General features: G+C 43.3%; 1 protein-coding gene across 1 annotated transcript in view; it reads left to right on the top strand.

The window, feature by feature from the left end:
- Positions 1-26017, top strand: part of vps13d (vacuolar protein sorting 13 homolog D) — a 93137-nt gene that overhangs the window by 60302 nt on the left and 6818 nt on the right. Inside the window, 35 exon segments of the mRNA XM_032520174.1 lie at positions 78-367; positions 1657-1790; positions 2354-2509; positions 3730-3904; positions 4381-4455; positions 4562-4762; positions 7878-7967; positions 8366-8506; positions 8593-8718; positions 10270-10375; positions 10874-11026; positions 12244-12379; positions 12487-12534; positions 14798-14948; positions 15148-15364; positions 15451-15698; positions 15794-15985; positions 16079-16205; positions 16488-16630; positions 17265-17395; positions 17528-17703; positions 18993-19116; positions 19321-19556; positions 19640-19742; positions 21202-21359; positions 21736-21844; positions 22113-22283; positions 22463-22567; positions 22742-22891; positions 23271-23429; positions 23528-23624; positions 23732-23880; positions 24851-24985; positions 25263-25430; positions 25661-25793. Of these exon segments, the coding sequence (XP_032376065.1) occupies positions 78-367; positions 1657-1790; positions 2354-2509; positions 3730-3904; positions 4381-4455; positions 4562-4762; positions 7878-7967; positions 8366-8506; positions 8593-8718; positions 10270-10375; positions 10874-11026; positions 12244-12379; positions 12487-12534; positions 14798-14948; positions 15148-15364; positions 15451-15698; positions 15794-15985; positions 16079-16205; positions 16488-16630; positions 17265-17395; positions 17528-17703; positions 18993-19116; positions 19321-19556; positions 19640-19742; positions 21202-21359; positions 21736-21844; positions 22113-22283; positions 22463-22567; positions 22742-22891; positions 23271-23429; positions 23528-23624; positions 23732-23880; positions 24851-24985; positions 25263-25430; positions 25661-25793 (5213 nt within the window).

The following is a 26017-nucleotide window of genomic DNA, read 5'->3' as shown; positions in this document are numbered from 1 at the left end:
CTGAACAATTGTCCAAACAGAAGTGGAAATAGAGCTTTTAGCTGGTGGTGGTAGTAACATGATGTGTGTTCCTGCAGATCCACCCGGGACTCGTCCTGCTTCACGGTGGTCCTCAACAACCTGAGGGTGTTTCTCATCTTTGACTGGCTTCAGCTTGTGCAAGACTTCTTGCGGCTGCCAGGGGAGAAGGCGGCGGGCACTGCTGAGCCTTGTCAGTGCGGGCCTAGTAACACCAGCACAGACTCAGGTCCCAGCAGCAGCACCGGGGCAGTCATGCCAAAGACAGTCAAGAGTGGTGTGGTCACCAAGAGGTCCACAGTGCCGGTCACCCAGGACCACTGCCTAGAACTCAAGATCAACGTCACAGGTCAGAGAAGAGTGAGCCCGCTCTAAGAATAAAGATTGGACCATGTACACACGCAGGCCCTCTAAAGACAACCCTCAGCCTGTACGCATCAACTACGGCCCATCCTATTACTACTTTATTTTCATTGTGGGCGGCTGTGGCTCAGTGGTAGAGCGGTTGCCTGCCAATCGGAAGGTTGGTGGTTCAATCGCTGGCCCTGCAGTCCCATGTCGAAGTGTACTTGGGCAAGACACTGAACCCCAAGTTGCCCCCGGTGCTGCGCATCGGAGTGTGAATGTGTGTGTATCTGATGAGCAGATGGCACCTTGTACGGCAGCCTCGGCCACAGTGTGTGAATGTGTGTGAATGGTGAATGTATCCTGTATGATGTAAAAGCGCTTTGAGTAGTCGTTAAGACTAGAAAAGCGCTATATAAATACAGCACATTTACATTTACATTGTCATCACTAGTTAATTGATATACAATTGAAACTGTTACAATTCATAACAGGAGCTACTGTATGAGCTGGGCCCTCCCATACATGACCATTTACTAAAAATGAAGAAAGCACCTAAATAGCCAGTGAGCTCACAGGGTTTTGTTTAGTCAGAATTTACATTTTCATTAACCCTCATGTTGTCCTCGGGTCAAATTGACCCATTTTCCTAAATCAATGTTCTTTTTAATTACCCAACATAACATGACTGATTCCATACAACACTCTTTGGCAAGTACAAATCTCTGCTTTCATCTAATGTTTGGGGCGTCTTATTCAATATTATAGCATTTGGAGAAAAGAAATTGAAGTGGTTTTGAAATAGTATTGATTAAAAGTTGACATATTCCAGTCTGTGATTATCCAGCAACATACTTTCCTTTAATTTTAGTCAAAATAATTCCTAATTTCTGCTTTTCTAACTCAAACATTAGGTATAATTTCCTAAAAGTGAGGTTTATTTACCATAAATTCCAAAAATAACTGTAAAACTAAATTTAATAAGTTAGTGTTACGTAGTGTTAAACGTCAAAAAAAGTGACAAACATAAAAAAGTGTTGAAAAAAAGGACAAAAACGTAACAAAAAGTCAATAACATTGAGTAAAAAGCGTCAACTAAAGTGTTGACTTTCATTGTTGATGGGAAGAAGGAACACAAGGGTTAATGAGGATCATTGTCAACTGATGCAAATGTGTGTAGCAGATTTCATTTCAAGTATTTAATAAATATAAAAATGCTGTCCCTTGACAAAATAAGGAGGTAAGGAGCTCCTGCATGTGAATTTTAATGATCTGGCCTGTGTGTGTCTTCAGGCACAGAGTTTGTGGTTGTGGAGGACTCGTCTTGTCTGGATACCAACGCCATCATCCTGAAAGGCACCACTGTCCTCACCTACAAACCCCGACTGCTGGACAGGCCCTTCTCTGGCAGCCTCGCAGGAATAGAGGTTGCCTCCCACTGTCAAACATTACTTCTGACACTACTTTTAACCAAGTACACCAATCTCAAAGAGGCTACTTAAAATAGATTACAAACAACTGAAATACTGCTGCTACTATTCAACTTTATTTATCTTTCAAATCACAGCAAGTTAGTTATCTCAGACACTTTACAGATACTTTACAGATAGAGTAGGTCTAGACCACACTCTATAATTTAAGAGCCAAGAATTCCCGCCAAGAGCAAGCATTTAGTGCAACAGAGCGAGAAAAGACTTCCTGTAAACAGGCAGACACTTCAGACAGAACCTAGCTCTTGGTGGGCAGCCATCTGATGCAATCATATCATTATTATTAATGCTCCACTAACCTACTTGTACTTGCGAATATGTATACAGCTTGAACTCCTCCCCAACTCCCTCCTACCCTTGATAGACACTAAGAGTGTCGCTCAGGAAAAAAGGGATACTTTTGGTTTTCATATGTAATATGGGATTGGTATTACAGGAGTGCTACTAACTATAATCTTCATGTTATTAGCCATGATTCCGAGCTATCCTGTCCCCCCCAGGTGTTCTCGTGTCGGCTGGGCAGTGAGCTGGAGACGGCCTTGTCCATAATTGACCCAGTCAATATCCAGGTGGAGCTGTGTGGGAGCCCCACATACCAGAGCAGCTCCGGTCTACTGGACGCATTCAATGTGGAGGACATCCCACCGCTGCTGGAGGTCAGGCATTAGCACAGCACTCAACCAAAATTAGATTTGCAACATGTGACTGGGTTACCTGGCAGCAGAGGCAGGTGGGATAGGTTTACTGTCACTGTGGGGAAGGGGGGCTACTGTAGAAACAAAACCATAGCAGAAAATGGAGCATACTCTCTGTATCGCTGCTTCTCCACCAACATGTTCCACAACCTTTCAGAAAACTAGAGGGTTCCATTAAGCCCATTTTTGTCTGCGATGTCACCGCAGGCTAAGGACCGGTTAAGACGACAGGACGACGGCTGTTGGTGGTGCAGGGGTGAACACAGTGTGCAGCCTGCCGCTCAGTGTGCCCGCCCGTTTTATCTCAAAAACACAACCTTAGGTTTTGTCTCACTGCGACTGCATGTTGGATTTAATTAAAGGAATGCAGCGGAGAAAAATGAAACTAAGAGTATCTCTCTACAGCAAATCATCTGTTTGATGGTTATTTATTCGTGCTTTAATCAGAAAATAAGGTTTTATTCCTCTTTTTCACAGCTTGAATGTGCTTTCAGCTGGCTAGCACAAACTTCCTATTTGTTTAAATGAGTCAGGAAGCCAACATCAAAGCCTAACTTTTGTTTTAATGTTTTCAACCAAAGAGAAATGTTCTCCCCTTGTCCTGAAATGGTTGTAAATCAACACTACAGTTTGTCCTTGTTTTATGAATAAAGCGGTACACACATTTTCTACCTGTTATTGCCGTCACATGTTTACTTTAGGTCTACTAAATGTACAAAGTGTTCTTCCTGTCATAACATTCTTCCTGTATAAGACTATTGACTGCTGTGATATGACCAGTATATTTATACTTCTTGCTGTCAGTGTCATTTCATTTCATGAGTAGTTTCTAAAATGTTGCCTCTTAAAAAAACACTCCAGTGACTTATTATTTTACTTCCATAATTACACAATGAAAAGGATGTTATGACTTTTAGTTTCTAGTACGGGTCAAGCTCCTAAAACGCTGGCTCTTATATTCCTATAAATGAATCCAGTTTGTAACACAGGCTTCCTCTTCTAAATGTGTAGTCTGGAGGACCAGGCTTAGACAGCCACACCACTTAAATCATTTTCTCAGATTGGATAACTCAGAACCACAGCAGACATACCACAGGATGAATAGTACTCGGCATTAGTAGTGACTTTGGCATGTAAACTTGGTTGATTGGCTTTTAACTGTGCATGTGATTGTCTGGCAGATTCAGTTTCCGACTCTGGACATCCGTCTGTCCTACAACGACATTCAGCTCTTCCTGGCCATCGCCAAGTCCCTACCTACCGCCAGCTCTGCAGCGCCCTCTGACAGTGATGCCAGCAGCGAGCCTGTAGTTGCACCCAAAGACAGCTTCAGGCAGAAGACAGAGGCCCTCATAGGTATGTGAAGACCAGTCAATAGAAGGATTTGAAACTGAAGCTTTTCCACCTGATAAAAGTATAAAATCTTTTTTTGTCACAATTATTATTAGTGTCTAAAATACATCAAAATATTGTTGTCAGAGCACATCTTCAGTTGTTGTAAATTGTTATTATTTATGTTATTTGGCTTAAAAGTCAGCAAGGCGACTGTTTAGTTCCAGTAGTGGCATATAGGAACGCTGTGTCACAGCTCGCTGTACAGACACCAACCTAGAGCTCGTGTGAACGTCAACCAGACGCTGGAGATGTCCTAGACTTAACCCCCCCCTCCCCATCATCAGCAACACAGCTTTAAAGTTGCCCCCCATCTCCTGTCATCAACCTGCTTGCACCAAACACGACTTCCCCTCACTGCCCACCATGCATCGTCTGATTCTGATGATTTTATCCCACTCCTTTAAAAAACATTTCATTGATGTGTTTTGTCTCCACAGAGGGCCAGCTGACCCATCTCCAAGACCTTGGCTTCAGGAAAGAGGACTGCAAAAGAGCCCTTCTCCACTGTAAAGGTGTGTAAGTCCTTTAGCACAGTTCTCCACACCAAGTAATCTGACCGTAGTCCCTCACCACTATTAAATGAGAACCTATATAAAGAAAGAACAATGCATCCCTCAGGCCAGCTGGACCAGGCTGCCACGTGGCTGCTTGAGAATGCTGAGAACATGGTGGGCCATGCCAGAGCCAGGGCGGACTCTGGCTCCAGCAGCCACTCAGCTCCTCTGTCTGGGGTGGAGCTGAAGGCTGAGGGCGTCTGCATCTGCTTCATCGATGACTGTCTGGACTGTGACATCCCACTGGCTGAGCTCACCTTCTCCAGTAAGTCTCATTTACACAAGATATTGCATCAGCTATTAATGACTCTAAATGTAAGTATTTGAAAACTGCCAGTCACTATGTTAAAAACAGCAGGGCTGCCAACTCTCACGCATTGGCCGTGAGACACACGCATTTGCCTGGTTTCACACGCTCACACGCCACACCCCCGATTTCTCATGCTGAAGTGTCAACCCGGTCAGTCAAATTTCTGAAAGATGAGTTTATCTATAGATCTACCTGTTGAGCCACTCGTGATCAACTAGTTGTGCTTTCAGAGTGGATTGGGCGCTTCAAGAGTGCTCCCTGTCTATGGAATTGTCGCATACTGAGAAAAAAATTTTCACGAGCCATCCCAGGTGCATTTCCCCGGCTTCAGGTATGTGCTCTGAGTTTACAGACCCGTCCGTCGCTTCGTGACCACTCTCTCTGTAACAATAGAGGCTGGTGGACTCGCTCTGCTGTGGGCAGTGACGCATTGCATTCGTGTAGACCGCCGATTAAGAGCAGCGTACAGCCTCCTCTAGAGATGGGAGGAGTTATATTTTGAATGTGCACAAAGTTGTTAACATGAGCAAAATTCTGATGAAACACATCTGAGCTATACTATACTATATATACAGTGGTGTGAAAAAGTGTTTGCCCCCTTCCTCATTTCCTGTTCCTTTGTATGTTTGTCACACTTAAGTGTTTCGGAATCAACACCAATTAAACAATAGTCAAGGACAACACAAGTAAACACAAATGCAATTTGTAAATGAAGGTGTTTATTATTAAAGGTGAAAAAAAATCCAAACCATCATGGCCCTGTGTGAAAAAGTGATTGCCCCCTGTTAAAACATACTATAACTGTGGTTGTCCACACCTGAGTAATTTCTCTAGCCACACCCAGGCCTGATTATTGCCACACCGTTCACAATCAAGGCATCACTTAAATAGGAGCTGCTTGACACAGTAAGGTCCACCAGAAGATCCTTAAAAGCTACACATCATGCCGAGACCCAAAGAAATTCAGGAACAATTGAGAAAGAAAGTAATTGAGATCTATCAGTCTGGAAAGGGTTATAAAGCCATTTCAAAGCTTTGGGAATCCAGCGAACCACAGTGAGAGCCATTATCCACAAATGACGAAGACATGGAACAGTGGTGAACCTTCCAGGAGTGGCCGGCCGCCCAAATTACCCCAAGAGCGCAGCGACGACTCATCCAAGAGGTCACAAAGACCCCACAACAACGTCCAAAGAACTGCAGGCCTCACTTGCCTCAGTTAAGGTCAGCGTTCATGCCTCCACCATCAGGAAAAGACTGGGCAAAATGGCCTGCATGGCAGAGTTCCAAGGAGAAAACCACTGCTGAGCAAAAGAACATCAAAGCTCTCTCATTTCTCCACAACACATCTTGATGATCCCCAAGACTTTTGGGACAACATTCTGTGGACCGATGAGACAAAAGTGTAACTCTTTGGAAGGTGTGTGTCCAAGTATATCTGGTGTAGAAGGAACACTGCATTTCATAAAAAGAACATTATACCAACAGTAAAATATGGTGGTGGTAGTGTGATGGTCTGGGGCTGTTTTGCTGCTTCAGGACCTGGAAGACTTGCCGTGATAAAAGGAACTATGAATTCTGCTGTCTACCAAGAGATCCTGAAGGAGAATGTCCGACCATCTGTTCGTGTACTCAAGCTGAAACGAACTTGGGTTCTGCAGCAGGACAATGATCCTAAACCACCAGCAAGTCCACCACCAAATGGCTGAAGAAAAACAAAATGAAGACTTTGGAGTGGCCTAGCCAAAGTCCTGACCTGAATCCTATTGAGATGTTGTGGCATGACCTTAAAAGGCCGTTCATGCTCGAAAACCCTCTAATGTAACTGAATTAGGACAATTCTGCAAAGATGAGTGGGCCAAAATTCCTCCAGGACGCTGTAAAAGCCTCATTGCACGTTATCGCAAACGCTTGGTTGCAGTTGTTGCTGCTAAGGGTGGCCCAACCAGTTATTAGGTTTAGGGGGCAATCATTTTTTTCACACAGGGCCATGATGGTTTGGATTTTTTTTCACCTTTAATAATAAACACCTTCATTTACAAATTGCATTTTGTGTTTACTTGTGTTGTCCTTGACTATTGTTTAAATTGGTTTGATGTTCCGAAACACTTAAGTGGACAAACATGCAAAGGAAACAGGAAATGAGGAAGGGGGCAAACACTTTTTCACACCACTGTACAATACTGCAACGTTGGGCCACTATTTTGCTTCTCTAACCTCTGTACATCTCTAAATGTAACTGTAAATAATTCATTCAATGTTTCATAAAATGAACAAATAGTCTTTATTTTCCCAAAAAAGTAAATACAGTAAGTGGGCCACAGAGGATGAGGGCCAAACATTACTGAGCCTTGGCACAAAGGTTAAAGATTTAGAATTTATGTACATCAGTGGTTCTCTTTCTTTAGAATTTCAGTGGTCTAGTTGATCCCTCAACATTAATTTAACTTTGGGTCCCTGGTCCCTACACCAAGCACCCCTGGACCTGTTCACCACAGACCCAAATCTTCCCAGCTGTTGCTACTGACATATGCTACTGTCTCTTCATGTGGCTCATTATGTTTGGTACATTGTCTGGGTTACTTCTTATGTCATAAGAAGGTAATACAATGTGTAATCAAGTGATGAATGAGTAACATTAATGTAAATGCCCTAATACCTGTTGATACTACAACAATGCAAAGGCTCTTAACCCTACATTTTTGCACATATCATGTAAGACACTATTTCTCAATTTTTTTGCACAAAACTCTCCAGAAAGTGCCATTTAATGGTTTATTTTTATTTTTTTATTCCTGGGGGGGCATACCCCCAGACCCCCTTAGGGAGAGCCCCCCATCCCCCCACACATAACAAATCCCAATTTACACCCTGAAGGAAAATGATGCTGAAAGAGCCAAAGAAATTGCTTTGTACGCAGCAAAATTTGGGTTGGTCCCCCCAAATCTCACTCCAAGGTTTTTGGAAAAGTTGGCAGCTCTGAAACGGTGCTTTTACAAACAATGAATAACTGAAGTTGATGAGGATGAATATGTTGTATCTCAGCCTGATCATGTCCCCGTCATCGCAGGGCTTTATGTGCTGCAGCGCATCGGTTCCACTCAGGAAGGCAACGCCAGCTTCACTCTGTCTGGAGACTACTACAACAGAGAGTTGTCGGGTAATAAGATTAACTTGTAGCATTAGAACATTCATTTAATATTTCACTGATCTATTGTGAACGTTTTTCTGAGCGTGAAGGGAATTCAGCTGCCTGTTTGTTCAAACGTATTAAAACCTAAACAATAGTTCAATTCCTGACAACATTATGCAGAATGTGTGGTGTGTCACTCAACTAGAGTTTGGACATGTGAAACACAACCACAGACACTGCGCTGCCCACTGCTCAAACAGTGTGTGTGTGTGTGTGTGTGTGTGTGTGTGTGTGTGTGTGTGTGTGTGTGTGTGTGGTGTGTGTGTGTGTGTGTGTGTGTGTGTGTGTTGTGTGTGTGTGTGTGTGTGTGTGTGTGTGTGTGTGTGTGTGTGTGTGTCTTCTGTCTGTCTGTCTGTCTGTCTCAGGCTGGGAGCCCTTCATCGAGCCCTGGCCCTGCTTCCTGTCCTGGCAGCAACAGGCCGCCGGCCGTCTCCACCCTCCACGTTTTAAGATGGGGATTCGAGCCAAACAGAGACTGGACATCAACATCACGTCTGTCCTGTTGGGTGAGTAAGGGCTTCTCAGCACTTCACTTTGACAGTCACACAGTGTTCTTTCAGATCATTCAGTACCACTTATCTGGTCCTTCCAGAGCAATACAACACCACCAAGAGTTCCTGGATAGCTGACTACTGTAACAAGGAGGGACAGATGCCACTGTCTTCATCCCCCGTACCCTGGATGGGCTCCTCAGTCGACCCACCCAGCTTCGGACAGAGTGAGTTCCAGCTACACACAGTACCACAAGGAGAGTCTTCACAGAAACGTTTTGAATTGAATTAATAGATGGCCAGGGATGGCATCCTGAATAACAAATTGACAGTACAGTTGCTAAGTTACCATTTTGAGAAATTGGCAACCTAATCTTTGCACTTTTTAACATATCACAAATAAGGACAGTAAACTGCAAAATAAAGAAAAGTCTTAATATTTGTTGTTTTAGTGCAGAGGTAGTGAACCTGCGGCTCTTTGCCTGCTCCTGGGATGCTCTTTCTGAGCGGCTGGGGGCTGAAAAAAATAATTATATAAAAAAAAATATATGCTGTGTGTGTGTGTGTGTTTATTTATATATATGGACCCTTTCACGTTTTATATCGCGTTGGTGGGTAATAGCACAATAACTACATGGTTTGTTTAAGTGGTGTTGCCGTAGCTAGCTGTATCGTGTATTGACAATGCAATAGTCTAGTAGCCAACTAGGTGAACCCAGAAATGTTGAGTATAGTGTGTGTCCCTGTGTACGTGTAAAAACTATAGTGTTTGTCCCTGTGTGTGTGTGTGTGTTGGTGTAACAAGTATAGTGTTTGTCCCTGTGTGTGGGTAACAAGTATAGTGTGCGCTTTTTGTGCTTGAGTCTAGGCACATTTTACTAATGTGCTGTTAAAATAACAATGAAATGCTACGTTACTGACTTTAGAGGTTTTTGTTGGTCAATGGCACGATCATTTTCTGCTGCCTCAAGATAGCAATACGCCCAGAATGCACTTGAACACACCTCCCTGTAAGACCAGAACACTCATGGGCTCAAAGATGGGCACTATTTAAACGACGTGGGCTCTGGACGGGAAATTGACAACTGCGTCGGTCTTAAACTAGCAAAGATATGCGCCCGGTGCAAGATAGGGCCCAGAGAGCAGAAGGAGAGGGGCAAAGCCTGACATCCCACTCCAGATGTCTGGCTTTATCCTGTAAATGGACTTCCACTGGACCACACTCATTTAACACGGACACGTCTCTCCTACACAGCTCTATCAATTTTCATATCTCAGTGTCTGTGAAATAAAAACATTGTTGCAAATGATACATGCTAAGCTCCACATAAGCAAGCCAGTCAACAATGTATCCTAGCAATCCATGCTGCTGGCAATAGCCATTGTCACGTGATTATTCATGAGCATGCATCGCAAAGACCAACTGTAGTCCAAAGACCATCTTAGCAGTTATGACCATCCAACTCCAGGAGCAGAAATATGACTTTTAGTTCCTAGTATGGGTTACACTCCAGAAACACTAGATAAAGCATGTAAAAGCATCTTTTCACATCCGTAGATCAGATCTAGGAACAAATTTTCTATTTGTAAGCACCAAACTCAAGCTGCATTATTGTATTGAAGCCACACCTATGCCTTGTCAGGCTTTTTAAGTCCCACGGCCCGAGAAGGAAGGAAGTGCATGACTGTTAGAGTTGATACTAAAGTTAGTAATGAATAATATTAAAGGCCAAACACCCTCACCTTCTCTCTGATTTGGTTTTCATTTCTGTTTCCAGCAGATGTCAAGCTGTCCAAAAGGAGGCAGCCATTTGTGCCGTACGCTCTGCGTAACCACACAGGATGTACCATGTGGTTTGCCACTCTGACTACCACACCCACAAGGTAGGTGTAGCCATAATGATAGGCACCACGTACATTTGTGTAATGTTATATCAACATTTTAAGAAAATTATTTTTATTTATTTTTAATTCGGGAAGACAATAATGGGGTACATACTAGATGTGAATACCTTCTCTGGTCACATTGAAAAAAATTTAAGTATTATGATCTTAGAAAAATGAAAATTATGTACTATGTTGTGTAATCTGGATCACATTTAGTGCCTGCATAGAACATTTTGAATAATTTAAAGTTATTGAATCTGGGGTGACCATGAGCTAAAATATTATGATAATTCTAGGAAAGTGTCTGATTAAACATTTGGTATAACAATACTGGAAGACCAACTGTACCTGCCACCGTGGCATTATTAACATTGGGAGGTTTCCTATGGCTGATGCTCGGAGTATATGTTGTTTTTGTTTGAAGATGTGTAGACAAAGTTAAAGTCAAAGTTTAAGCAGAGTTAGAAACTGAACTGAGATCAATCTTCCCTACAGGGTGGCACTGTCTCACAGCAGTAGTGCAGACTCCATCTCAGAAGTCCATGGTCCAGGAGCTGATGACACTCACAATGTGAGCCAGTGGAGAGAGGTTCTGCCTGGGGAGGAGATTCCCTTTGAGTTTGAAGCCCGCGAGAAGCTCCGCCACCGGTACAGCTCTGATTCACATTCACATGTGCATTGTATTTAATCAATATGATATTTTTATGACACTGTTAAAACCCACTGCTACATATATTGTATAAAATTGAGTTGCATATTAAGCTGGGCCTGATAAATGAAAAAAGATGGATGGATATTCCCATTTTTATATTGACAGTCACAACTTTCTAATATTTGATTTGAGCTTTTGCTAGAACATAAACGTTTTGCGTTTAAGATATTGATATTGTTTTTGACACGTCGGAACCAGCAACAGATCAACAATTAACTTTTAATGAACAGCTATTATATTGGCTTTTGCCCGTGCACTGATGCTATCTGTGTGTTTGTTTTTGCTTAATAATGATCCGGGTTTCTACCACGTCGAAACCAATGGCAAGATGAGAAATCAACAATTGAATTTTAAACTGGACGCTTGTACAGTCACACTTGGCTTGTTGGCCGCCTGTGCACTGATGTGCTCATCGGTTGAGGTTTCCATAGATCCTAGCAGCTTGTGCTTATAAATGCGGCTTTCCACCAAACAACCTAATGTGTCATTAGTATGAGAAAAAAAATAGATTTTAACTGTGTCGGGCTTGGGTCAGCAGTCCGCACTCTAGTGCTGGTGCACGGTTTGGAATAGGCACGTCCTGATTGACCAGCTACATTTAAGTTCAGTGAGCAAACGTCCGCTCAGGATTTGAGAAGGTATTACTGATAGAGTCCAGTAGAGGGCGGAGCCTTTGTGACACGGAATTACAACAGAGGCTACCTAAAGAAGCCATCATTAGTGATGTGCGAGTTAAATATTTGCAGACATCATTTAATTTTTGAAGAAGAAACCTTTAAAAAGACATTCATTTTGGATTTTGGATTTGGAAGAGTTTATCATTTGAACATGTACATGAACATCAGTGATGTGGTCCTCAGCAAAAGTTTTTTTTCTAATTTTTGATTAAGGGGTACATTGCCGATTTTAGACCAGCTTTGTGTCATCTTTGTATTGGCAGTGCGTCAAACGGATTAGTGTTTGTCGTTCATCTAGATACACACAAAAATATGAACAAAGTATCTTACTGTGCAGTGTGCTTAAGGTTGTGCAACATGATTGTAAAGTTTTTAGTATAAAAGATTGAGTGATGACTTCCACAGTTTTTTCCACAAATACATTTAGTATATTATGATTCTGTATAACTGATCCATTGCTGCCTCCTGCTCTACAGACACACTCATGAGCTGAAGCTGCACCAGCTCTTGGTTCGGGTATGTGGATGGGAGCAAGTCAAGCCGGTGTCTGTGGACAAAGTGGGCGTTTTCTTCCGTTATGCAGCTCCAGACAGAAACAACTCTTCCAATACTGTGAGCACAAGCCATAAAACTCAGAAACAAAATTCCTTTTGATGATGTTTAGTGTTTCTGACAAATCTACCTAGTTTTATGTAAAACCTTCTTTTTCTCCTCTACAGGTTGGCAGTCCTATTAGCAGAACCAACATCATCCACCCTCATGTTTATGTAAGTCTTATTTCTAAATCAGTGAGCAGTCAAAGTAAGCTTTTAGAATAGAGTTTATTGCCACTGTAGTAGCTGCAATGCTCATTATACACAAGGAACAAAATATTTGGATGGATTTAAAATGGAGAAGCAACTTTGCTATTCATACCTCTTAAGAGTCAAAAATGAAAGATCATGAAAGCACATACCATAGAGTTTCAAGTAAAAGCAAGTTTTCAAATATTGTCGGCTATGGAAAAACTCATAAAGCATCACAACCTGGATTTCCACCAAATGCGGATTGGCTCCGCTGCGTGACGGCTCCGTGCTTCGCCGTCCGTCAACATCCACCAGGTCCAGATTAGTTGTAGAACGGCTGCGGCCATGATGACAGCTGAAGTCACAAGGACCCACGAGATCTTGCAAATTCACGTGTGATCACGCGATATAACAGGATGTAGTTTCTATAAACAGAACCAAAAAACCTCTGACTTGTTGACTTCAGGCCTGTCTCCGCCCATTATGACGTATTCAAGGTGTAGTGTAGGGAGAAATTATCCGCAGTGAGCATTGTTTATTTCATTTTGAAAATTAACCAGATGTTTTATTTTGTTTCTGTGCTAAACTTCATGTCCCGCATCTGCCGTGTGCTGAATTGCTTGCGGAGCTCTCCGGCCTCCGGCTCCGGAAGGGGGGACATATTTGTGCCACTAATTACATCTATGTTACAGATTTGGAAAAAATACAATTTTTTCCCAACAATCCGTGGCAGCGGACGGGTAACATTACTCCTCCACTGCTTGTTTGTCCGTCAGTTATTGTAAAACCTTACCGGATTAAATATCGGCTAATAATCAACTGTAAAGTAGCTACATCTTTTAAAGGATCCCTCAGTAAATCAGCTTCTGCTGGGTATAAAGTGAAATTGTAGAAAGAAAAGTTAACACCAACATTTAGTGTCAAAATCTATTGTTATGTCTACAAATAATTTTAGATAGAGTATAATTTCAAGTCCCCACTACCTCTGGTAGACTGCATGCCTGTTTGCAAAGTATTACTTTATATTATGGAGTCTGGAAAAAAAAAATCTTGTTGAAGAGGTAATCTAGCCTTGTCTGGCCTTGACCAACTGCTACTTTTCTCATTTGAAAGCCATGATGTCTCTCTCTCACGGGTGGGCCAAATTCTATGGTCGGGAAAAGCAGAGAAAGGGGAGGTAACCTTGATTTCATATCCGCCCATCTGAGCTTTCATTTTTTCAAAGGCAGAGCAGGATACCCAGGGCTCGGTTTACACCTATCACCATTTCTAGCCACTGGGGGACCTTAGGCAGGCTGGGGGAATGCATATTAATTTTAAAAAAACTCATAAAGTGACATTTTCATGCCATGGGACCTTTAATGTTGATAGTGTTTGGATGCTTTCAACGGTTTGTTTGAATTCTGCATGAGCAAAACACAAAAAAAAATTATAAAATGAGAAATCATTACCCGGTGACTTTTGTGCATGGACAAGTGAAACGTTAAAGTATTTGTCCAAAGGACAAGTGCCTCAAAAAGTTAATGTTAAACCCTGAATGACATCAAAGAAAAAAAGTAAATGGCCGGAAACACAGATGCTTACCTAAGTCATGAATCCAAACACAGACTGAAAACAATGACAGCTAGACCAAGTTGCAGTAAAACCTATCCTTTGTTGTGTGTGTGGTGTGTGTGTGTGTGTGTGTGAATGTGTGTGAGAATATACTGTATGTGTTAGCTTCCTCCCTGACCTTAGCGGGATGGGTCGCTTGAGACTTGACGTCTTATTATACAGCTGTTAGGTCTCCCATCATCGTCATCATCAGGGTGGTCTGAAAACCCTCTTTCTCTCTCTTTCTCTCTCTCAACCTGACTGCAGTTCATCATCCTAACCAACTTGGGCAAATGCTCACATTTGATGGCATCTGGCACAAAACAGTAAAACTGCACATTTTAGAGTGGCCTTTTATTGTGGCCAGCCTAAGGCACACCTGTGTAATAATCATGCTGTCTAATCAACATCTTGATATGCCACACCTGTGAGGTGGATGGATTATCTCGGCAAAGGAGAAGTGCTAACTAACACAGATTTAGACAGATTTGTGAACAATATTTGAGATAAATAAGTCTTTTGTTTATATATAAAAAGTCTTAGATCTTTGAGTTCAGCTGAAATATATATACTATAGATATAGAGAGACAGAGAGAGAGTAGCAGTAGGAATTGAAAGCTGATGGTGACTGGCTCCTTTTGTGGCCCTTCAGTTCTCAGCCCTGCCTCCAGTTAGAGTGGTTTTCTCCATCACAATGGAGGGCAGTGCCAGGAAGGTCATCACTGTCCGCTCTGCCCTCATGGTGAAGAACCGGCTGGATGTTCCTATGGACGTCAGACTCGACAGCCCCTCTGCCCCTGACAGTATGACACTCCTCTATTTTATTTGATTTCTATTTCATTTTAGGTCAACTTACTAAGCAGGTTGCCTGTGCTGGTCTTATAAATTTTTAAAAGTCAAGTACATAAAGTAAAAGTCTGGTGTTTCATTTAGTTTTGACTTCTATATCTTTTTTCATGTTGTGTCATTTGATTTAAGCCAGCTGTGTTGCTGTGTTGACAGAACCAGTGGTGTTGCCTCCTATCCTTCCTGGCCAGGCCTTGGCGGTGCCTCTCCACCTCACGTCGTGGCGGCTGCAGGCCCGGCCCAAAGGCATGGGCTTGTTCTTCTGTAAGGTTCCCATCCACTGGACCAGCGTGGAGCGACCCGGAGAGATCAGCAGCAGCAAGAGGGAGTGTCACTCAGCAGACTTTGACGACAGCCGCAAGCATAATTTCAGGTATATACAGTCACTAAGATGTTTGTTCTTGACTCCTGTCTTCCTCTTATCTGGTACTATTCCCCTCATTTCTCTGCATCAAACAGGTTTTGTGTGGTCATCAAAAAAGAGAACTACCCCGAGCAACAGCCTGCCAAGAGTGTTTCTGGCAGTGCAAAGCAGATCTATCGACAGCCAGGCCATAGCATCTACCTGCTGCCCACTATGGTGCTAGCCAACTTGCTGCCCTGTGACCTCAACTACTACATCAAGGGAACGTCCATCAAAGGCTCCTTGCAGCCGGGAAAAGAGGCGGTGCTTCATGCTGCCGACACCTCGCAGAACATGGAGCTAGGTCAGGATTTGTCATAAGCCAGTCACTGGCCGGAGTTTACGGACTTAATATGTTCATTGTCCTCACTCCTGGTGTTTCTGATGTGTGTCCTTCAGGAGTCCTCCTGGAGAACTTTCCTGTGTGCAAAGAGCTGCTGATTCCCCCTGGGACTCAGAACTATGTGGTCCGCATGAGGCTGTATGACACCAACAAACATCTGCTTTGCCTCACAATCCGCATCATCCTGCGAGCACAGGGGGCTCTGAAGATCCTGATCTCCGCCCCCTACTGGCTTATCAACAAGACTGGTAATGTGTTCTTTGTGGTAATAAACTGAAAATAACAATCCAGGCATTACTTTAAGAATAAGCTTTTCTTAATTGTTATCATTTCTCCCTCAGGTCTGCCGTTAATTTTCCGTCAGGACAATGGCAAAGCCGATGCTGCAGGCCAGTTTGAGGAGCATGAGTTGGCCCGAAGCCTCAGTCCATTACTATTCTGCTACACTGACAAGGAGCAGCCTGCTATGTAAGCACTGCTATCCAAGTGTCTAGTCCTGAGCACAGACATCTGGATTATACATAATTCCATAGGGAGTGAGCAAAGTTCTACCTCCACGTGTTTTTATTGTAAATAAGAAATGGTTTGCAAACACACATACCAATGGCAACAGCCTGGCTGGGGTTTAGTGTCTTGCCCAGACACCTTAACATGTGCACAGGATAGAATCCCTACCCTGTTATTAGTGGACTACCCGTTGTACCCCCTGAGTCACAGCCACCCCATTCTCACATCCCAATTTTTCCTCAGGTGCACTATGCGAATCGGGAAAGGGATCCACCCAGACGGCGTTCCAGGCTGGTGCCAGGGGTTCTCCCTGGACGGAGGGAGTGGAGTTAGGGCCGTGAAGGTTATCCAACACGGCAACAGGCCTGGTCTCATCTACAACATAGGCACGTAGCTACATTCACAGTGGAAATGAAAAGCACTTACTGGACTGGGTTAAAGGTGCTCTAATGACGTTCTGTGTCTCATCCAATAGACCTCTTTCAGTTCTGAGCAACTTCAGTTTGCAGCAACTTTAACCAAGTCCAGTAGCCCTTGAGTTTAAATCTTAATTGGATAACTAACCTGGATGACTGAGAACGTTCACATATTTTTCAGACATTGAGATTTATGACTCAAATGATGTCATGTATATGAGAAAAGAAATGAAATGCTGAATTTCCGTAGCATAATAGAATGGATTAATGGCCTTTTTGGATTTATCTTTTGATCAGGACTCCAATAGTACCTTTCTATAATAATCTCCCTTCTTTGTATGCTTTTGTTGCCCTATGTTTGAATCTATTGTCCTTTTTCTTGTGTGGACAGTTGTTGGTTATTTAATCTTTGGTATAAACTCCTTTACTGCTCCTTTTCTGCCAGTGATGCATGTAGCAAAGATCTGTACTGTACAACACATATCATAACATTACTTCTGGTCTTCTTCAATTTTTATTATAACTAAATTGTCTCTGTTACTGCTGTGACATTCTCAATGAAACGTTTGTCAGGCGATCATTGTTCACTGTCTGATCTACACAGGAATCAGTGTGCGGAAAGGAAAAGGACGGTACCGGGACACTCACATAGTGACCTTTGCCCCACGCTACCTGCTGGACAACCACTCCACACACAAACTGGCCTTTGCTCAGAGAGAGTTTGCAAGAGGAAAGGTGAGGAATTCACTTAGAAATTCTGGACGCCTCGCACACCATACTGTCAATATAATAAATAAATATAAATGTATTATACAATAAATAAATACAGTATGACAGGGGTCATTAATGAATAATTTTGTGTTGTAGGGTACGGCCAACCCTGAGGGCTACATCTCCACCCTGCCTGGCTCCAGCGTTGTCTTCCACTGGCCCCGCAACGACTACGATCAGTTGCTGTGTGTGCGTCTCATGGACACTCCCAACTGCACTTGGTCTGGGGGCTTTGAGGTCAACAAACTCAAGTCCTTCCACGTCAACATGAGGTGAGCTCCAAATACATTTACACCGGCTCAAGTAACTCTGAATTCTGGGAGTAGTGCTCTAGTGGGGCAGTAAGGCACTAAGAGCTCTTCTAGATAAGATGGTGCTAGACCATTTAGAGCTTTGCAGGTCAGGAGAAGGATTTTAAATTTAATCCTGTATTTAACAGGAAGCCAATGCAGAGAAGTTAATACAGGAGAAACATGATCTCTTTACTTAGGATCTACGTATATACAGAATATATATTACATCTTTCTCCATAATACCATTTGAATTTCCTTTGTTGTTTTTTTAATATTTGAATATTGAATGCTCAAATGCAGCCTGCTAATATGTACGCCACTGCTCAGGCTTATGCATCGTCAATGCCATTATAAGCATGTGGTTGTTGTTACACGTTCTGTCCACTAGAGGGACTTCCTACATCAGCCTGGTCTTTAAGTGGACCTACATCATGACGCATTGCATTTCAGCCACGCTGCTCTCTGATTACATTATTTCCACCACGAGCACACAGCGACACACAAACCAACAGAGAACTTTGGAATTAAACGTGATCTAACAAGTGGAGTGAAGTTAGAACAATGACATCATGTTTGAAAGCACAGCTGAAACGCTTTGTCATAAGCTAACAAACAATAGTGTAAGCCACGATGCTAACAGCTTTGATAACTAAGCCAAACAGTGCTGCCACTACTATTTTAGGGATTTATAAGCAACCTGTTTCTTTGAGATTGTCACGTTACTGAGAAAACTGCTGTTAGAAGGTATTATATGAAGTCAAAGCTAACTCTGACAGCTGTCTGAACAAGCTAACTATTGAGAACATAAGCATTTTGGCTCGGTGGATGTCGATTTTAAAGTCACTTTCTTACGATTTCCAGACGCAGCCTGTCACTCCCCACTGTGCTAACGTTAGCTCTGTGATCTTAAGACCTCCAGTGCCTTGTGTTTCTCACTCCCGCTTACTTATTGTTCATCAGACGGGACATGACAAAAGCATTTCGTTTTTTTATGCTGGTAGGAAAAGGTGAGAGGAGGGACATAGCCAACATATTTATATTTTAAAAAAGTCAAATTTGAACAGTAATTTTAGCATTCAAATAGTATTGATTTTTTTACTATTCAAATTATATTAAACTTTTGTAATTTGTTCCAACAGCCCTAATATAATAATATCTTATCTCTGCCTTTATGTTGTTCTGCTGAGTGCCAACTGGGTGTTTTTTGCATTCTGTGTTCTCTGAAGTGTAGAGTTTGACAGGTTTTGTGTGACTCTTGTTTTAAACAGGGACACACTGGGGAACTGTTTCTTCCTGCGGACTGAGATCACCCTGAAAGGAGCCACCTACCAGATCTCCTTCTCTGACACTGACCAGCTGCCTCCACCCTTCCGCATCAACAATATCTCTGAGGTGAGCCAGGTTGTGCAGCTTCAGAGCTGTTACTCAGGGCGGACACAAGAACTTACTGGACTACCAGTTGTCTCTCCATAAGCTCCATGTGTCTTTGTGGTCTGGACTCAATGAAGCCATTGTGTTGTACACAGCAACACAAGCAGTTAGTTGTGAAGAATAAAAAAGAGAGCTCAACACATCCCATTGTTTGAATCCCTTAAGGTGCCGATCCAGTTCTGGCAGCATGGTGTGGCTGACCTGCGGCTGCACACTGAGGTGAAGGCTGACTCGGTGTTGGACTATGCCTGTGATGAGCCCACACTGCCCCCCTACTTAACACTGACTGTGAAGGGAGCTGGATCCTCAGAAGTCACAGCCGACATGAACTTCTTCAGAGAATACAACAAGCTCTACTACGAGAACTTCATCTACATTGCAGCCACACACACTTTTTCACCGTATGGACCAACTCCTAATAGCAACATTTAATGAAACATAAATTTCAATACGTTGATTAAGCAGCATAACTTTGTTGATGCAGGAATATTGAGAAGAGACCCGTTGGGAAGAAGCGTCTGGTGAGCTGTGCTGAACTGGTTCTCGATGTGGACACCAAGACTCAAAGGGTTATCCTGAAAAAGAAGGTACTGTTTTAGTTTAATATGATCCAGAATGAACAAAGAGATTTGGATTTAATTGGGGGTAGGATGGCAAACAATAAAAGTTGGAAAAAGCAAAGGCTGTTTAGTCATTGTTGAGAGGGGAACAGCAGCGCTGAGTTCATCAATGTGCAGTTGACTGCCAGAAAAAAAAATCATAATTATGATTAGGGATGGGTGCGACCTCTAGCTTGCCCAGTAAGAGCGAGCACCCCATGTAGGCTGAGTCCTTTGCAGCTGCCCAGGTTTGAGTCCGACATAAGGCCCTTTGCTGCGTGTCACCTCCCACCCCCTTTTCCTGTATGTCCACTGTCAATGTCTAATAAAAGGTAAAAAGGCCCGATCCAGATTGCAAGTAGCGGATCATAGCTGATGTGGTAATTTCTCAACTGATCGGAGATCAGCATTCACTCCAAATACCTTACTCCGTTCATTTACATCACCTTGTAGTGATCGCCTCCTTTAATTATACGGCCTGCGTCACAGACATACTGTCAGACTGCCTGAATGCCAGAACGCTTAAACCAACATGGTGTCCAGAGAGTCGTGTAGCTTGCCAGCCATTGGCAACAAGTAAAAAAGTCCTTCGTTAATTATGCAGAAGCAGTCTACTCCAATTCTCCACACTTCTTATGTGATTCCATCAAGAAACCATGCTTTCAGGCCATTATGATCTGCATGAATCGGAAATTATTATTACAAATTATGGCAAAAATAGAAAGAAGAGTTTGGACATTGGATTTGGATGCAGAATAATATAATCAGTGGAAATGAGTCCAGTTTGAAACGGAATTCTTTATGAATCTTAGCTGTCTTGTGACTTAAGACATGCATCTTTATGTATGTATGTAATAAACTTTGTATTTCAGATATCTATGTTAACCTAAACTGTCTTGCAAGAAATCTGATATGTATAAAAAATCAGAGAGAGGGACAGAGAGAAATTCATCAAAGGTTCACAGTCTGAATTGATTCGATTGACTCTTCTGAAAATGTTCAAACGGACTTGAAGTTCGGCTAAGGGGTTAAAGATTATTTTGTAGCTGTCCACGAGGCCTTCAAGAAGCAGGAGACATGGTTTCTAAACTCTTGGAAAATTAAAGATGAATTTAAATTATACCACCATGCAGCGCTGCAGGGACATCCCTAATGATAATGTTGAAACTTGTTACTTTTTTTAATTCAAGCCAAAATGCCATGTGAGCATGTGGTTTCTCTCTGCTTTAAATACGGTAAATGTATTTGACTGTGGCACAAAACTAGTCTTTTCCTTGGGTCTGGGAAATGGTGATTGGAAATTTTATCAGAATTGTCTGGCTTTAATGGACTTAAATTGAAAAGAAAATAATCTTGTGGTTATAACCAATAGTTGCAGCCTATGAAAAGCATAGAGACAAATTGCATTCATGACTGTGTTGTAAGGTGTAGTGTGTTTGTGGTGCAGGAGCCGGGGAAGCGTTCCCAGCTGTGGAGGATGACCGGCGCCGGCATGCTGTGTCATGAAGGCTCGTCTCCACCGCAGAGCAAGCCGGCACAGCCACGCCCTCTGGACTCCTCTTTGGTGCTGGACATCGCCGGGCTCGCTGCTGTTAGTGACAATAGGTCTGTATTGTGTCCATAAGTTACACACACAGACAGACACACACACCACCACACACACACACACACACACATACGCAGACACAGACAGAGAGACGCACATGCACACACACACACACACACGCACACGAGCAGACAGACAGACAGACGGACACATATACACAAGCAGACACAGACAGAGACACACACGAGCAGCCACAGACAGAGACAAACACAAGCAGACATATAGACAGACACACACACACACACACACACACTCAAGCTGACAGACAGACACACACACATACAGATATTTCTCCATCAGTTAGCTGTTGACACTAGACCATAACCTGGGAAGAATGGACAGCTGTCTCTTTCTCAACCTGTTGGTCTCTCTCAGCTTTGAACCGCTGATGCTGAGAAGGCCGGACCCCCGCCGCAGCACCACCCAGACGTGGTACTTCAGCTCAGGCATGCTGACTTGCGGCCTTCCCCGGCTGGTAGTACAGGTGGGTGTTTTGCTTCATGTCCTGATAGGACAGGAAAAAAGGTAACAGTAGCGGATGGGAAACATAATAACAATGGGTCAACCCTCCATAAGTGTAAAATCCACTCTAGTGGCTACAACGAGCTATGTTGAATATTTCCACACATCAACATGTCTTTGATGTGAAAATATTGCGAGTTTCCCCTGCACTGCTGTGAAGTTGAGAGTCCTGATGTTTCAGTGGCCACACACATTGAGTTGTATTTGTGACCGAAGCCTTGTGCATTCAGGTGAAGGGCGGGGGGGCAGGTCTGTGTGACGGAGCACAGGTAGTGCTGGGACCAGACTCAGGGCTGATGGAGCCAGGCCCCGGGCAGCAGTTTATCAACCAAAAGATGAGACCTGGTTCAGGGGTGCTGTCAGTACAGGTGCTGCCAGACGGACCCACTCGTGTCCTGCAGGTGAGAGAGTCCCAGGGGCACATCATGCCCTGTTCAGAGCGATTGAGAGAGAGAGAGAGAGATATATACAGTATGTGTGTGTGTGTGTGTGTGTGTGTGTGTGTGTGTGCGTGTGTATGATAATATCTACTTTTCATTTAAAGTGATGGTGCACCTAATCTTTTGTGTTTTTTTTGTAGATCAGTGACTTCAATCAGAGGAGAATGATCCGGAGCTCAGCCAGCACAGAGCAGGACAGGGCTAAAGACCCTGTGAAGAAGGGGGAGCCTGAGCAGGAGTTGGAGGTACGAGTAACCACACTCTGTCATGGACATTCATCACACATTCATCAATCTCCTTTTGTTACTTATATAGCAATTGTATGTTCCTTATTATACATTTTCCATCATATGTGTTCCTCATTTTGTTTATGCTTAAAAACCATCTGTGTCCGTCATCTCCTTTGTATTCATTCACAGGTGTTGGTCAACCTGGAGGAAGGTGTAGGTGTGTCTCTGGTCAACAAGGTTCCTGAGGAGCTTGTGTTCACGACGCTGTCTGGTATCAATGTCCACTTCACCCGCATTGCTGCCAACCAGGTGCTGGAGCTCAGCATTCAAAACATCCAGGTGAGTGGTTTGTACAACACAATTTCATCCAAAAGAAGTTCAGAATGCTTAACGTGATAATAAAAGAATAACAGAGAAAGGCAGAGAATTGACTGCATGTCTCAGAAGGTGAAGGCGGCCATTAGAGGACAGTGACATGATGAGTTGTGTGTCATCGGCATTGCTGTGTTTTCTGATGTAGCCAAGGGAAAGGGAGCTGGGACACACACACAATACCCCACACAGTACATTTATTGGAAGAGTGTGCCAGCCTCAGTGTCCCCCTCAGTTCATCATCATGCCCAGCACAGTCCCATTCAGAAGAAAACAGCTGGTGTAAAAACAGCTGGTTCACAATGATGACCTTACCATTCCGATCAAATGTTTGTGCGCTCATCAGATGGACAACCAGCTGCTGGGCACCACCCAGCCTGTGATGCTGTGTGTGACTCCCAGCTCCAGCGACAGCAGCGAGAGCAGCGCCAGCGACAGCGGGCCCGCCCTGCAGCTGAACTCGGTCAAGGTTCCCAGCAGCCTAGTGCTCACCCATCTGTTCAAGGTAAGTGTCACTGACTGAATCACTGTTGTGTAACTCTCAAAAGAAGTACATCAGAGAATAGTAGACAGTAACATCAGGAACTGATGATGTGTTGACAGCACCTGATGGTGACGGCCCGGCGCTTCACAGTCATCATCGAGGAGAAGCTGCTGCTCAAGCTACTCAGCTTCTTTGGATACGGACAGACAGGAGCTGGTGGGTCTTTAGTTGAATGCCATTGTTCTATTTGTGTGATGCTGTCACTTAAATGGTTGTTTTTGCTTAAAAGTAAAAAAAATTAAACAAATGAATAATGAATGCAGAGCTGGAGAAGTTGGATGAAAACATCCATGAGAAGCCCAATGAGGACGCAGGACCTCCCAAACGTTACTACTTTGAGAACCTGAAGATCAGCATCCCGCAGGTCAAACTGAGTGTCTTCACCTCACACAAGCTGCCTCCTGATCTCAAGGTAACCCAACATGACATGTATGCTTTTCAAGAAAATCAAATGCGAGTAACTCCCCCTAGAACTAATCTCTTTCCTATAATAAGACTTAAACGATTATTCATACAATTAATAACATAACATTATTGTTACATTACATGTCATTTAGCTGACGCTTTTATTCAAAGTGACATAAAATTGCTATATGCAGCAACTATTGGTTAAGTGTCTTGCTCAGGGACACATTGGTTGATATTGAACCAGATCTCCCACACCATAGGCATGTGTCATATCCACTGTGCCACCATCATATCAATAAACTTGTTGAAAGTGACCATTAAGATGTAGATGTAGAGTCTGTTGTGCTGAGAAATACACACATAAAAGGCACAAAGGAACAGCAATATTTTTGGTTTACAATAAGCGAGAATTGCATAGATCACGTACCTGATGGAATATTTTATTGCTTATTTATCAGGCAATACCTATAAGATTATCACAACCAGATGTGATAAGATGATCCCCTAATACTGTATCTGAAGTCTGTTTTATATAGACCTTAGTGGTCCCCTAGTACTGTATCTGAAGTCTCTTACCTGAAATTCAGCCTTGGTGCAGAATTACAGCCACTAGAGCCAGTCCCACAATGAGCTTTCCTTATTTTGTGCCTTTTCTGAGTCTGACTTCATAAGGAGCACGATTCCAGATCAGCCCATCTGAGCTTTCATTTTCTCAAAGGCAGAGCTGGTTACCCAGGGCTCAGTTTACACCTACCACCATTTCTAGCCACTGGGGGACCATAGGCAGGCTGGGGGAACTGATTCATGATTCATAAACTGCACTGTTAAGAGGTTGTGGTTAAACATGATTTTAGTTGTAAGCTTTGTCTATTGGGGATCAAAGAACTGTCATGCTGTTTTCTGTTCCACCAGCTGCTCTGCCTTCACATGGTTTCTCATGTATTCCTCATTTGGATGTGTTTTTGACCCTCAAGGCTCTGAAAGGCACGCTGGGCATTCCTCTGGTTCGCTTTGAAGATGCTGTCATTAACATGTACCCGTTCACCAGAGTGCACCCCTACGAAACCCAGGAGATCATCATCAACGACATCCTCAAGCACTTCAGAGAGGTAAACCCATTTGGAAGTCTAGTTTGAAATCTCAACAATATCAGAATTTCTAAATAACACAATGCACATTCAACACATGCTATTCTTTGGCATCCTAAGTTTTCCAGTGCTGAAGCATTTCTGACACTGCTGAAATGGAAGTCACCTGTCTCATAAGCCATAATAAATAAATAAAATAATAACATAATTTCCATCACTACATGGCAATATCTAACAGACGCAGGTGAGCGATGTGATGTGTGTCAGGTCAGTACTGTGTAGTGTTTTCTGTGTGTAGGAGCTGATCAGCCAGGCAGCTCAGATTCTAGGCTCTGTGGACTTCTTGGGAAACCCCATGGGCCTCCTCAACGACGTCACCGAGGGCGTCTCGGAGCTCATCAAGTACGGCAACGTGGGGGGGCTCATACGCAATGTGACCCACGGCGTGTCCAACTCTGCTGCCAAGGTACGCCTCTGTGTACACGTGTTCTAGCTGTATGCTACTGTGTATTCAGGAGGTGGACATGTTAAGGAACACATGTACAATACAATGCAACAGACAAGCAATGCATTCAAATAAAATGATTTGAGATGTCCAATGTGAACAGAAAAGAATGTTGTAAAAATGTAGCAGAGTAAATAAAAACATGTGAACACTGATATACTGTGAACACCGTCCTGTTGTCTGGATGTCAGTTTGCAGGGACTTTATCAGATGGGCTGGGGAAGACCATGGACAACCGGCACCAGAGCGAGCGAGAGTACATCAGATACCACGGAGCCACCAGTGGAGAGCACCTGGTCGCCGGGATCCACGGACTGGCTCATGGTACCCCTTTGCAAAACATCATTTACACCTACAATCTTAATTCGGGGGGGGGGGGGGAATTTGCAAAAATCATAGTCTGTACCGTTAATGAATATCTCAACATGCTTTCATGTTACCTAAGATAGTGATCTGCTCAGACCTGGATTTGAATAAGGTAAACCTGCTGAGGAAGAACTGCCGCTCCCACTGTTGCTGAGTGTTTCTGGCTGAAAAAGCTGCTCTGT

The sequence above is a fragment of the Etheostoma spectabile genome, chromosome 7 (assembly GCF_008692095.1).
Source record: "Etheostoma spectabile isolate EspeVRDwgs_2016 chromosome 7, UIUC_Espe_1.0, whole genome shotgun sequence".
Classification (NCBI taxonomy): domain Eukaryota; kingdom Metazoa; phylum Chordata; class Actinopteri; order Perciformes; family Percidae; genus Etheostoma; species Etheostoma spectabile.
This window is presented reverse-complemented; position numbering and strand designations above follow the sequence as displayed.